At 42.0% G+C, this 15,062-nt stretch overlaps 1 protein-coding gene and 1 long non-coding RNA gene across 2 annotated transcripts in view; one reads left to right on the forward strand and one right to left on the reverse strand.

The window, feature by feature from the left end:
- Positions 1-378: 378 nt before the first annotated feature.
- On the forward strand, positions 379-2,364 carry LOC109367196. Its single transcript, XR_002114058.1, has 2 exons — positions 379-541; positions 847-2,364. It is a non-coding gene; the product is annotated as an uncharacterized LOC109367196 (long non-coding RNA).
- A 7,093-nt stretch (positions 2,365-9,457) lies between these two features.
- The window catches only part of CCNG2 (cyclin G2), a 6,070-nt gene continuing 465 nt past the window's right edge, over positions 9,458-15,062 (reverse strand). The window contains exons 2-8 of the mRNA XM_010709640.2: positions 14,961-15,059; positions 14,411-14,548; positions 13,149-13,399; positions 12,907-12,985; positions 12,724-12,822; positions 11,639-11,844; positions 9,458-11,556 (exon numbers count right to left, since the gene is read on the reverse strand). Coding sequence (XP_010707942.1) covers positions 11,418-11,556; positions 11,639-11,844; positions 12,724-12,822; positions 12,907-12,985; positions 13,149-13,399; positions 14,411-14,548; positions 14,961-15,059 — 1,011 coding nt within the window. The 3' untranslated portion in view covers positions 9,458-11,417. The remainder of the gene's footprint in view (positions 11,557-11,638; positions 11,845-12,723; positions 12,823-12,906; positions 12,986-13,148; positions 13,400-14,410; positions 14,549-14,960; positions 15,060-15,062) is intronic.

Genomic DNA, 15,062 nt, shown 5'->3' on the forward strand with positions numbered 1-15,062 from the left:
TGATTTCTATCAAGCCCTCTCCTCCCTAGAGATTTGGTGTGAAGTTGGCTAAGAAATAATTTCCCTCAACATCTATTATCTTCCTACAATCTCTTCTCTAATGAGATTTTCTACAGGAAAGCACTTCCCTGCTATTTCCTATCAACTGCAAACAGTAGAACAGAAAAAAACGTGCCATTTGCCTAGTCTTTGTCTTGACTCCATGCACTTCCACCCAGTCTTTCCCAAATTAGTTGCTGTTATTTATGAATTAGAAAGCCATATCTCCCTCTTCTAAATTTAAACAATGGAATATCTTAATGGTTTATCCTTGTCCCTTCCTCCCCCTGCTCCCAACAGGCTATTTTGTAGGCTTGTGACAGATGTTCAGCCTTTCTCCTTTCTCGCGCAATCACAGGCTTTGCCGTACTCCCAGAGGCTTTGCCTTTCCATCTCTTTGTGGGAGCACTGGAGAAAGTCAGGGAGATGGAAAAATAACTGGAAAAAGACAGCAGATCTTTCACAGGGCTAGATGCAGACACCATGGGCAGCGTGAGATACGGTATGTCTCGCTCACTTCCTTTATGGCTAAGAGAAAAGCAGTATCCTGTAGGGCTACATCTGTTGCAGCAAAAGTATCTGTTGGCAAGAGTTCATTGCTCAGCAACTACCCCTTGTGTTGATCAACAAAAAATTACAAATCCTTTCTCTGAGCTTTGGTTTCTGATGAATAAAAACAGGCCAAAAATGTGGAAACAGATAAGCCTGATGGCTCACCTGTGACAAGTGCAGGTGTATTGTCATTATCTAACTAATACATAAATAACAAATGTTTTATTGTTGTTTTTTTTTTTTCCTGGTGTGTAGGAATCTGTTTTCTGAGAACACCACTTCTGGCTCCACCTCTTGCAGCATATTTCCTCTCTGAAATGAAAATGGGAAGACCAGCTCTGACTCAAAGTGCAGATTTGAATTTGCAACTTCCTGAACTTCAGGAGTATTCTGTCTTTGTTTTAATTCAGCCTGCAGTAAGGTAGGACAGTTTTGCTTGCTAGTTTTCAAAACCTATAGCTAAGATAAAGTCTTATGTCAGCATTTGCAAAAGTCAGGTGTTTGTTAGGTAATTCGTATCTAAGTTTTTTCTCCTGGCCACTTCTCTGATGTAAATGACCCGAACTGTGGAGCTTATGAATCTCCCCAGTTCCTTTGGGAAGCACGGGCAGCTGGAGCTGTTCACCTGCTGTGCTCTTGGCAGAGGTGGAAAGATGCTGCTCCTGTTTCACATCCAAATAAGCTCTGTAAGTCTCCTCTGCTAGGTACTTTGAGTTGTACTAAAGCACTACTTTTCAGGGAGTTATAACATGCATATGTCGATTTGAAGGAGCAGTCTGCTTCACACAGCCAGACATGCGATTTCAGCCCTGTCTGTATCAGCACTGGAGGAGGCCAGTGATGTGCCACCCCTCCAATGGTCGCAGGATCCAAGGAAGACGGACTGATCGGGGCAACGCTGGCCATGCTTCAGCCTTAAATTGTTGTGAATTTGTTACACAAACTGTAACATTTCTCACTACTTACTAACCACGCCTTTTTGGCTCAACTTCTCCAGAAACAGTGAATCTTGGTTATCCTTGAATGGTACAGTAACACAAAGATTAGTTACATCCCTGCGTCATTTTGTAGGCACTTTGGTGCTACCAGACTGAGCCTGACACATGCGATACTGAGAGCCCAGGGATGTGCAGCTGCTCTCATACAGAACTGCTTGCCTTGTGAACTACCAGGCGAAGTTTTGTGTACTGATGCAAGGGGTTTTCCAACCAGACAGGCAAGTGGCTTTACTCGGCTGGGTAAATTTCCATGGTATAAACACGCTTCTCAACAAATAGCCTCTTGAGGTCATGTTTGAAGCATGGGCAAGAAGTACAGAAAAATGTGTACTGCTGTTAGCTACTTGAAAAAGGGCTTTGATCTCCTGTGCTGACAACTGAATACATCCAAGAGGCAATACATTTCACAAAGCATTCTATTTGCCTTTTGTATAATGTAAGACAAGCAGGCCATTACATACAAGTACCAGATACAGAGCGTTGTTGCCTGCTAAAGAAAAAATAAAATCCTGTTAACAGCTGAAGAAATAATGCCAAAAGATGTAGTCTCAACACAGAACAGCAACATCAAGCCCCAGCCAGCACAGACCTAAATGTGCCACACTCCAGAGTCTGAAAAATGGACTGGAAAGATCTAAAAGAAGCAACAACGTAAAAGCTGGAACCTGAGTAAAGAAGAAAATGATTTATGACCAGAATTAGTGTGGATTTATCTTTGAGGGTTGAAAGTTGTACACAAAAAAAGAGTTCAATATATCAGGGGGAAAAAAAAAAAGAAAAAGAAAAAAAAGGAAAGAACTGAGAGATTTTACAGATTTTACAAGATAATTCAATGCCACGTAGTCAGAAGCTGCTTTTCTACCTGGACAGCAACCACCTGCTACTCTGAGATGGTGACAAGAAATGGCACAAAGGACATCCTCAGTTCCCCTCAGGGTATGCCTGCAAGGCTCAGGCCTCTCCAGGGCTGCAGCATGTGTTTGCTGGCTTCCTTCTCACCCCAAGAGCCCTTTGAAATACCACATGCCAAGATCTTCATCCAGACTGCTGAAGTGTCACAGAAAGGCCTCACATTCACATCCTTGATACACTCACACCAGTGGCCCTGCCTCTCCTGATGCTCCCAACATGGCGCCCTGAGATGCAGCCACAGCCTGCTGTACCCTTAGGCCCAGGGGAACTAAGTGGTGATTGCTTTTAATAGCTGTGTAGAGCGGTCAAATGACATAAATCCAGCAGCCCCCTCTGCCACCTATGCCATAAAGGAAATAAATGTCCCCTAAAGGAGCTAATGGGATGTAGATGAGCCATCTGCAAGTCTCTGTCTTAGGAAGACACCATCTCTGTTTGGAGAGACTGATGAGAAGGAAGCAAAGCAGTTCATTCAGGAAGAGAGAGGTGATATCCCAAGGAACTGTACTCCAAAACTGGATATTAAACAGCAGTGGTCTGGATGGAAATGGCTGGCCCCACTTCCTGCTTAATGGCACCTAATTCCCAAAACATTTGTGCATACCTTCTTGCTGCATGAGCAGCTGCCACCAACCTAGCTGATCAAATCAGGAACAGGCCTCCTCTACAGCACCCTTCTCTCACCACCAGACAGGTCAATTGCCTGCTTTCTTTAAATACACATCTTTTCTTTAACTACACATCTAAGAACCTGTGTAATGCCTTGTAACTCTGGCCTGGCAAGTTAAAAGTGTATTATGAACTATCCAGAGCTAAATCCCAAAAAGCTATTTGCTGCTGAGTGCAGAAGACAACCATAGCAGCAGGTTCAAACCCTGTTCAGGCAGCTAAGTGTCAGGTTTAATCTCTCTGAGGTCTTCATGTCCTGGGAATGTTGAACTACCTCTGCAGAACAAAGGAAGCTGGGGACAAGAAAAAAGCACTGGCCCCAGCTCCTGATGTCTTTGGTGGATGAAAGGAGGAGGCCAGCAGTGGAGGGTGCACAAGGACACATTTCCAGGAGCTGTTGGCTAAAACCCTTGGTGCTAAATCAATCCAGAAAAGAAAAGCTGAAGGATTATGCTTAACTGTCAGCATTCAGGAGTTAAGTGGTACTGGCAGGAGAAAGCAAAGGAGCAGAGGCACTGTCACAGAGATCAGACAACAGTGGAAATTAAAGTCACGGTTATTTCCCCAGAAGGAATTGATCTGTATTCACGCCAGGGACCTGAGAAGAGTGCTAAGCACTACCACAGAAATTGTTTATTAAACCAGCTAGTAGATGAGAGGATAAGAAACCTCAGAGTATTATAGCCAGCAAAATAAACATCAATTATAGTGAGCTTTTGTGTGTTAGCAGTATCTGAAAGTACCAGGTGAGATCTTTACTATTGCTAAGTGCAAATGGTAATTGGATACACTACAGTAACATGCCAATAATGACAACAAAAAAGACAATGGGGAAATATTCTCATTTTGCAAAGGGGGCACCAATAAGCTGAACCCCTATTGGGTGGGACTTGCCTTACTAGCTCTTGAGACAAATAATGCTGAACTAATGTGGAACTGCATTAACTCAGCTCGGGTATTCAAGGAGCAGTATACACTTTAAGGACAGACCACATCCTGCTCATAAGAATGGAATAACAATCTTTGCTAGCTACTCCTAAATTGTCCTTAACATGAAGTACTGGGAAAGTATAATAAATAAAGAACGGCTTTAGACAGTCCCAGTATTGATACTACAGCTACCTTGTTCAAAAACAGAGAAATAAAACTGTATTTATTTCTGGCCGTACTTTTGAGCAAATCCATCAGGCATGCTCTGTTTATTCATCCAGAAAATATAATCTCAGGGCCCACACCCACACCCCCAGATGGCAAGCCCCCTACATGCCCAATGTTCATACCACACATTGCTCTCAGAGCGCATCCCCTGTTTGATGTGCCTTGGGCAAAGGCATCTCCCATCCAAATGATAAACAAGTAGCTGTCTAGCACTCAGCTAACTATGAACAAATGTTCATTGCATTTGTGATTGTACATACCTCTCTGCTTAGCTGGAGAAAGTGCACCTTTTTTTCCTTTGAAAAAGAAACCCAGAATTTAGTAAGCATTAACAGCCACGGAGTATACATGTGTGTACAGGTCAGAGCAATTTATGTGATTCCTCATCATCATTTGCTTGATGTTAAAGCAAACAATTCCCTGAGAACTCATGAGGATTTAGTGAGCTTGGGATACAGGAGTGAGTCCCTAATTTGGGCTCTAAGGAATACTACATTAGCTATCCAGTGGTAATGGGAGGTTGTGGAGGGAACAGAAGTACACATCCTGACAGAGCAATTACAAATTCTTGCTACTGAGTCATGTTTGATTGCATAACTCAGGTAAGTAGCTGCCTTATTTTGCAACGACAGCACAGTGGTTTGCCCCAGCTGGCCAGACAGGCAAAAGATAGCAGGGTTATATCTCTTAAAACAATCTAAGCTCAGAAAAGCAATGGACAGAAGGCAGATGACCTCTGGATGCACTAGACAGTGATTCTCACATGAAGGCACAGCTAAATTGGGAAAATGGCATTCTGAGGAGAGGTGTGTGCTACTTTGCTCTTTTTCACAAACCAAATTTTCTGTCCTGTTCATCTGACAGTGTGCAAATATCTTGAGCAAGAGGTTGGCATGTCATCTGCACCTGGCTTCTTATCATCTGCACCATAAACAAAATGAGGCTACTGGCCATTGCTTTTGTAATCTTGGAACAAAAGGATGCCAAGAACAGAGTTCACCTCAAGTCCTTTTGCCCCTTAACAGTTAATATTCGAGCTCTGGGTGAAGAACAGTCCACAGATCCCTGGCTCAAACACTGAACATGAGAAGACAAATGCAGACCACAGTAATGTTTTCCAAAGTTCTTTGGAGACTTGGGTTAACCTTTGAAAAATTGTACCCCCAGCCACATGAAATTCTCAGAGAACAAGCTTACAGGCCCTTGTAAAGTAAATAGAGATGTTGCATGTCAGCTGTTGCATAACTTGAACAGCCTCTCATTAGCTTGGTGCATGTGTAATGCATGGTGGGTGAAGCTCAAGGCGTACACGCAAGGCTGTTGAAGAAACAGTACCCTTGAAACTACAGCACAGGACCTTTCCTGCTACCATGGGGTATCTGTCCTAACAAAACATTGAAGGATGATGAGGTTACCAATCATCTTCACACCAGTCCTGCTAGGCAAGGCAAAGACAGGATTACACCTAAGCGCCCCACTAGGAAGAAACTAGTGGCCTAATTCCATTCGCACTACATTAATAAGCTCTGCTTTCTCTTGGATGCTTACACATACTGCTTTTCCACAACAGTTTTGCAGTTCTGTTTTCAGCTTATTTATCCTTGACAACAGTTATACAGTAGGGAGCTATTCCTATCTTTGTTCTACTGAGGAGGAACAAAGAAGTGAGAGATTCAGTAATGCACAGAAGGTCAAGAAGGAAGCGTGAGACAGAGCAAGGAGATGAATTTGACTTTCTAAGTCCAGGATAAGGTTTCTCACCGTATTCTCCCATTCACTTCACTGGGTGGAACTGAAGCCAGCACACCAAGCGCTCTGGGAATCCCATCGTGACTGCTTTCTTCATTTGGATATTTTAATAGTGATTACATCTCCAATGAAGATGTACACACTGCAGCAGAAAAAACCCCACCAGCACCCTTTGAAGCATTTCAATGAAATGCTTCATTAATTCAATAGTTGTTGAGATTGCAAATCGGGAACAGAACATACAGGTCTAGAGGCACGATCACTAATAATTCATGAGCAAAACGTTATGTTTATGCAACATTAAGGATGAGATTTTAATTGCTTATTACTGTAAATGATTTCATTCAGTTATTATGGCAACTTTCTTCCTTTAGTATATGCACTACACTAGATTGCTAAAGTTTAAGCCATAAAATGAGGCTATGCGACACAACACAGCTGCAACGTGTACTGTAAGACAAACACTGATTATTTACTCATATGATACGGAGTAGATGAAGAATGTAGTTAAGACTGTCTAACAACTTCTATTCTAATATTATCACATGCTGATAAATTTCAGTTCCATCCATCTGTCCCAGCCAACATCTTATGTTCTTACCTCCAGCAGTAACTATTCTTGGTTTTCACTACTTTGTGTTCTACTTGAGCAGTAACAATTCTGCCATTTTGTTAAGCTAGTTAGTAACAGCAGCTTTGTCAGTACATGTTAGGCATTTAGTTGTATTTTGATGCTTATCCAAAATAGCTTTTATAAATCGGGAGTTCAGAGCAAGAGCTGGAAACTTGACAGTTGAGACTATAAGTCAAATCATGCCTTTTGCCATCTAGGAGAAAGCATTAAGTTCAGTTGAACAACACCAACTGGCACAGGCTTTGCTCAGCTCCTGCTGTCACCCAGTGATGGTGAAATTACTAAACATGCCCCTACTCTCATGCATTGCAAAACAGAGCTTGCTCTGTGAGCCACAAATTGCTGGCCCCTGAAGTACTGGAACTTAAAATCCCTTCAGTATCTTAAACTCATCAAATCTCTGTGACTTGTCAGTCTCAGGCGCAACAGACTTCAGGGGAACTGAACACAGCAGCTGCAAGTCAGACAGTGCTTGAAAACGGAAACAGAAATGTTTTCTTTTTTGAAGGCCCTGTGTAATGTGCATTGAATGGAGAACTGCAGAGGCAGGCTTCTGCTCTTGCCGCTAGCATATTTCACATTTCACTGAACTTCAAAGGCTAACGTGTATCGCAGAAATCTAACAGCCATTCATCTAACAGTCCTGCCCCTGTTCAGGCTTGAACATACTGATTGATGCTGCAAATTTTTACTCTTCCATGTAGCTTGCTGTTAAATTGTGTGGTAAAGAATTCGAGTTTCCTGTTTCAAAGCCCATTATTAATTATTGTGTGACAATTCACGTGAATAGAAACTGTTCCACTGCTAATTCCTTGTGGCCCACTCAAAGCCACAGGAGAGTGGGTTTGAAAGGTGAGCAATGTAATAACATGAGATCCCATCAGAAACCAGGGCTGGTCCACAATGATGACAACTGCCAGCTTTAGACTTGATGTAGGTTAGGCAATAACTATTTCACAAAGGCTCAAGGCTTTGTGAACAGAGGAACATCCTGGAGCTCATACAGAAACTGCACAGACAGAAGCAGTCCCACAGTGATGCTTTTCATACAGAAATATTTTCTTTCAGCCTTCTGCTCCCACCCAAACCTGCCATCGTGATAGTGCAGTTAGGAATGAGATTGCATTTCAGCCCTTGAGATGGCAAGCATTCAAAGCTTCACCTAATGCAAGAAAGCCTAAAACAGCATTTAGAAAGTATACATTGCTCTGCTGTTAAAAATAGACCAACCACCCATTCTTTGAACAAAGCCAGGCAAGCCTCCTTTGAGGGATACACCTCTATCTGACCCAGCAAAATCAAAGCGATGTCCAAATTATCAAACCACAGAAGTAAGCCTAGCAACATTCTCGAGCAAATCTCTCCTCAAGCTGGGGACCAACTTGAAATCAGTTGTATGGCACAACCCAAGCTTTATTGAACAGACCAATCTCATTAGCTATCGTTAACCCAAGGCCTGTGGCCACCCGCACTCAAAACAGCTCACCCACAACATGCTGTGTGCATGATCTGCCAGCTCCCAAGCAAGGCTCTTGCTGTACTGAAGCAACCTGAGTGGGCATCTTTGGAGTAGGAACTGAAAATCTTTGCTGCAGCAGCTTTCACGTTCAAAGTTGTCACAGCTGACAGCAAGGAAGCTTCAAGTGTTAGAACGAACATTGCCAAGATCCATTATGTAACTGGCTTTTAGTCGTGCATGTGAGCTACAGAACATAGAAGGAAATCTCATAGAGCTCTTTCAGATATCAGGTGCCCATTCCTCTTCTAGCATATGTGGGAAGTGAGAAGCCTCAGTGTGCTCCTATATTTTAGATAACTACAAAGGCCATGAAGAATCCGAGAACTGCCATTGTTTCTCTCGGTGGATTATGTTAACAACAGCACAAACCCTGTGCTTCCCACGCACACATTGCCAATACGCATCCTACTCTTCTCCAGACCCTACCCCCAGAATCCCATAACTGAACATCCAGGGTCACGTGTCTCCCCCCACAGCATTTAGAGCTGGAGAGAACAAGCTGCCCCAGGAGAAGGAACACCTTGTTTTCTCTTGCACAAGAAAGAAAAGGACAAAGAAAAGGAAAGATCTGGATCAAGCTCCAAGGCACACCCTACGGTGATGTTTTGAGCCATCTCAGCCCATCTAGATCTTGGGTCACCCTTTCAGTTCTTCCTGCAAGAGCCATTTAGGGCCAGTTATCCATTATTTTGTAAAAGACGCTGGAACTACTTCCTAAGATGGGCAGAACAAGAGGGCAATTGTTTAAGCTGGTTTTTTTTTGTGGTTTTTTTTTTAAGTTAAAGTTAAGTACTTTTAACTGTAGAAATGAAGAAGCATCAAGAGACCAAGCTTCATCTCGAAGACTGGGAATAGCTGCAAGCATAAATCCAGCAAAACCCAGAACACTCATCCTACAATGAGCCCTAACTTGACCTCTAATGGGAGATCCCATTTGCCAGAAGCGGAAACGGACCATTTGCAGAACTTATCCCAGCACCACAGCAGAGCTGAGTGGATAAGCAGAGACACCTCACAGCAGCCTTCAAAACGGATAGCAGCAAAATTGAGAAAAGCTTCACATCCAGCAGGAAGCTGCACATGAAAGACTTTTTTTTTTTTTGCAAAGAGCTTATCAAAACTTTTGGAGGATCCAAGCAGCAGCTTGGATGCCACATAAGTTTAACAGCAAAGAAGAAAGGAAACAAAATATACTTCCAGTACAATCAACAGTAACTCATTGCATTTAACAAATACAATTTATTTTTATTCTTAAGTGAAACAAGACCCAGTAGGTTTATCACACACTCAAGATACTCTATTTCAGAATGGAGCTCCCAGGTACAGAAGTAAGAAGTTTGAGTGTACAGTATTTGTATCATACAGAGTACACAATAAATTAATATCTACATGCAACATACCTACAAAAAGTTACATACAAGGTAAAAAAATACAGTATTTTCTGCTCATTTTTTGTTTTAAATTTTTTTCTGTACATTTTTTAAATTTACATTTTTATTTACATTTTTTTGTAAACTTTTTGTATTTTTATCAAAGTGAAATCATGTAACAGTTACAAACTTACGGCACCGCTCATATCCTAAAACAATACTTACATCTACAAAACAGCCTTTAGATTGCTCCTTCATTTCTACTTTGGCACCACCACACTTCACACCATTATTCTGAGTTAATTCATCCGCTTACTACCTAGCCATATTCTCAATACAGAGAAATGCAATCACACTTCAGTTCGTGTGCTTTTTTAAGTTCAAAAAACCCATTACATTAACTACTTCATCAACATCACATTTACCGGATATTACTGCATAATATCAACTTTTCCTGCACTAACTGCTTTACATAAGCATGCAAACAAGTCTGATTATGACTCAATCAATAACATGAATATACTGAAATAAACTACAAGGGGTAAATATTAAAAGGAACGTAGGCATATCAAGAATAACCGTGTCAATAAATCTAAGCTGATAGTATGGGCCGACATTTTAACACTAAATCTAAACGCTGTGGTTTTCAGCATAAGCTAATTTTTTATTAAAGAAAATATGAAAAGTAAGCCCTGTCACGAACTACCATTTTCAGTAAAAGCTTGTATTGACTAGAACCTTCCACTCCTACCATGCACACTCAGTTCAGAACAGGGGTTCCTTAAGTTTATGAAAAACTAAGCCTTAAATAAGAAGCATTTGAAATACACAGGAACCTGCTGAAAAGGAGCACAGCACATGAAGTGTTAAAGCAGTTTCAGTATTCAAAAAGCCCATTTGACTGTGAATCATCACCTCAGCACGGTACTATATATGCAATAATTCCACTCAGCCAATTTGATTTAACCACAAAACACTGAAGAGCGGAGGGACTCTCACAACAGGGCTCTGTTCTAATCTCCTGCCCAAAGGAGCACCAATACTGAATTTTGATCTTGCTGCTCAAGGTCTCATCACGAACCCTGAAAACCTCCCAAGACAAAGTCTACACAGCTCTTCTTAGTCCATCTTATGCTTGACTGTATCCATGGAACAAGTTTTCCATTGCTTTAACTGAAAGCCTCCTATTACAATTTATACATGGCATTGCTCATTCTTGCTCCATGCGTCTACGTCAAAAACTGAAATGATCTTCTCAGCAACCCTCTCTTACACACTAGAAAGGCTGCTCCTCAAATCCTACCACACACCCTCTTTGCCAAGCTGCATTAAACCACAGATCTCTCAACCTCTCCTCACAGATCCTGTGCCCCAAATCCCTTGAACATCCTAGCAGCTCCATGGCAGATTGAAACAGGTGACCAATATCTTGGACCAAGAACTGGACAGTGTTCCAAGCAAGAATGAATGTCAAGCAAAGAAAAACCCCTACAGTTCCCTCAATCTTGTTCATCTGTTCAAGCAACCCAGTAAGTCATCAGCTTTCACTGCTGCCATGACACTCTGCTGCTTATGTTAGCTGCTAAGCACCAAGGAACACCAGGTACAGGACTGCATTTATCCTCAAGGACAACAAGACTAGACAACTTTTTTTTTGCTGAAATGAGACCTGAATTAGAACCACAAGGCAGGCATTCAAAGCATTGCAGTATCACAGCAGCTCTTGCCTTAATACAGTTTACAGAATACCACAATTTCATTTATTATTGCCAAAAGATAAGGGTGCATTAAAAATCTTAACCTACTACAATCAAGACTTAATGCAAAGACTGAGAATTAAGAGTTTGCCACTTTGTTTTAGGCTTGAGTTGAAAGAAGAAGGTGCCTTCCAGATCACTAGGAGGAGAACTGCTAAGGCTTTCTTCTCCACTGCTCATATCTTCACAGGAGTCTTCACTAAAAGGAACAGTAGGAAAGATTAGCATTTCCAGATAATGGGAACACCCCACAGTTTAAATGCCTGGAAAGTATAACCAACCTTTCGCTTTCATTGAAACAGCCACCCTCTGGTATTGTTGGCAACTCAGGAACGCTGTAGTAACTGTTCTGCAGATTCTGGGCTGTGCGCCTTGAAACAATCCAAACTAGCTTTTTATGATCAGGCTTGCAACATTCAGCGGAAGAATAGTCTGCCAGGCATTTTGAGACCAGTTCCCTCCAGTAAAGCAGGTCACAATCACTTATCTGAAAAGTGAAGTAACAACTTATTGATATCAAAATACAGCCACTCCACTTTACCTTAAAGAAATGACTTCATGAAAAAGATTCCCAGATCTCGAAGCTTTGCTGCTTTTGAAGGTGAACTCCTATATACCTCCTAGAAATGCCTCTGAATTAATTAACAGTTGGCCTGTCAGTGGTTGTCAACATTTAAATCATACCCAAATGAAAAATAACTGCTGTTTAATGAAGACGAAAAGCATTTTGATACTTCATATTAACATCATACAGCAGAACTAACAAGACCATATAAGAGGGTCCTACTTGGAGATGTTTTACTGCTATGTAATAATGCCATCTTCATAAAATGCTTTAAGGAACTACTTCCATCCCCCAAGGCACTGGGTTAGTTCAATTTGACTACAACTGTTTTAGATTATGGCCAGTTACAACACGCAGCTAGAAGCAGCAAATTCTGTTACTGGGGCAAAAAGAACCAGCCCAGTAGACATTTTGGTCATACAAATGGAATGGAAGCCTCTCTAGAACACGTTAAATCAGCTGCCTGTTAGAACATGTGTAAAATGAGAAGAACTGCTAATCTAATACAGAACACATTTAACCTAGTTTTTAAACTGTAATCCTTTTACATGTCATGTAGTTGCCAATGACTACTTGACCTCAATCACTATGAAGCAGCAGTTACTTGTATTTGGCATTCTACCAGTGAAACAGTATTAGAAGAGTTTCAGACCTGCTTAAAGGCCTGTTTCATTGCTTGTTTTAGCTGATGCCAAACACTACCTGTTGAAGACTGTACACTGACAGAGGTGCCTTAAACATAACACCAAATACTAGCCATACCCGTTCCAACAACTGCAGAATTAACCTCAAAACATTTACCTTTGAGTGCTTTTGAACACGCAGAAGTATCTCTAACAGCTCAACAGATTTCAAAGATTGAACTTCAAGAGTGAGAAGGCACAAGGCCAAGACAGAAGGCTAGAAAAACAAAAAAAAAACTGCTGCTCAGCATACTTTAATTGAAGCCTAAATGGAAGTCAAAGAAAAACTATTTTTACTTACTTTCGCTTTAGAAAACACAAGACGACAGTTGCAAGCTTTTAGCTGTGCTTCCAATTTGTCAAGATTCAATACTTCTTTCCTATAAAACACCCAAGAGAAGAAGCAGTCATATCAACAAGCACTAACATATCAGGAAACCACAAATAAGGAGTAGCCTCCTCTTCAGCCAATATCATTTTAAGACACAGCTGAAGAGGAAAAAGGCCTTTGCAAACTGAATATCAACACGCAACTCAACTCACCTTTCTGAGGTATGACAGAGTACAATAGTATGGTACAAGTGCAAGAAGGTTAAGGCAGTAGTAGCTTTAAATTCAAAGTGCAACTTTTCTGAAATTATCTTTTCCATCCGTTTCAGGTCGGACACAGTGCATTTACATTGGCTGATTCGGATAATCTCATGAGCAGATGGAATATTGCATTCTTCTTCAACCACTCGGGCAGCCAGTTGAAAACAACAAACTCCAATGCAAGATAAATGCTTCGGTTTCACCTAAAAATAAGAGTAAACACTGAGTGCCTCCCACCCACTGTGCTATGCTTATCTAACAGGGAAATAAACATATCACCCAGCCTAGGTGAGCAATTTTGAAATATTTGCATTTCAACAGAGGTAGTTCCTCATCTAAACTTGATGGCTTGTTTGAGTTGACTGCTGTCATTCCAATTGTTTCATCACTTAAATCTCAACAAAACACAGCTGGCACAGCCAATAAAGCAGTATCAATCCATTACAGGTGAATTGAAGGTAGGTACAACAGCCGAGCACCCTCTACCGAAGTTGTTCTTCCTCACTACACTACAAAGAAATTACAGTGAGAACTGTAGTACCTCATTTCTCCAACCGGCAGTGCTCACCTACCCTCCTCTCAAGTCTACACAAATCCGGTCTGAGCTTGTTCTAGGCAGTCCTAGCCCCCCACAGCTCACTCCTAACCCTGCTATTCTCTGCCATATGATAGGATAATGTTTCGCACAACCTGGAAGACTGTCAGACCAGACAACTCCAGGCATTAATTTGGCCAGCTTGGTAATTGGCAACTGATTCCTGTTGGAATTGTCTGCCACAAAGCAGTGCAAACAAAAGAACAACCAGAAAATGATCTTTTGGCTTTAGATCCAGCTCTAAGCCAAGCTTTGGCACAGTACCTACTGTGTTTTTAAACACAAATTGCTTGTTTTGTTCTTAATTATCTCCTTCTCTCTCCATCTTCTACATCTATCTGGTGAAGGCTACTGACTTAATGGGGCAAACAAGCTGTGTTGCTACTTATCTTTAAAGACAAAGTGAAGCCATAGCAAATATATAACAAATATATCACCACATTTCATGCAACAACTACTGACTTCAAACCTTAAACAGAAACACTTGGTATAATACAATTAAATAAGCACAGTTCTCTCCTAACTCACAACTTTTCCCTCTTTTGCTAATAAGGGAAGTTCAGACAGAACCTCTGTGTTTCCAGCAACACCGCACCAGGCCCTCTTCCCCCCAAAATACCTTCATAAGAGCCAGGAATCTGTCCAGGATGTTAACAGCCAAAACGAATGTTTCAGTTGCAAAACCAAAGAAGTTGGTCAGACTCCAGAGATCTTCCACCTTAGCATTCCTTTGTCTCGGGCACAGAGTGTTTTCATTCTACAGCAAGAAAAGTCAAAATGTAATAGCAGTGACAGTGAAGACTGCCAAGCCTCCCAGTTCTACTTAAGTCAAAGCTAAGTTTTTTTAAATCTTCCCGTAAATGCTTTCTATGACTTTCTGTTAACAATAGAACTCCACTTAACGCACCTGAGGCTCGGAACAGCCCCGAGGTGCGCAGACACCGCCATGCCCCATTGCCACCGATGAAATACCCAGCACATTCACACCGCTGGGCACAAACTCCTTCCCAGATGACAATTCTCACGGCCGTGCCCACACCGACACCCAGCCTTAGGAAAGATACGACCAAATCCAGCTTACACTCCCTCTCTGCCCGTCAAGGAGCGAGATGCTCTGCCTCCAAACCCAGCCCGCGGGCCCGGCACACCGCCGCCCCCCGGCCCCTCACCTCGGCCGCGCACTCGATGAGGCTGAGCCCCCTCTCGCGGGGCTGGAAGCGGTCCTCCAATTCCAGATGGAGGTTCAGCTGCCGGAACAGCCGCAGCGCCTC

Source organism: Meleagris gallopavo, chromosome 4, assembly GCF_000146605.3.
Source record: "Meleagris gallopavo isolate NT-WF06-2002-E0010 breed Aviagen turkey brand Nicholas breeding stock chromosome 4, Turkey_5.1, whole genome shotgun sequence".
In the NCBI taxonomy this organism is placed as follows: Eukaryota; Metazoa; Chordata; class Aves; order Galliformes; family Phasianidae; genus Meleagris; species Meleagris gallopavo.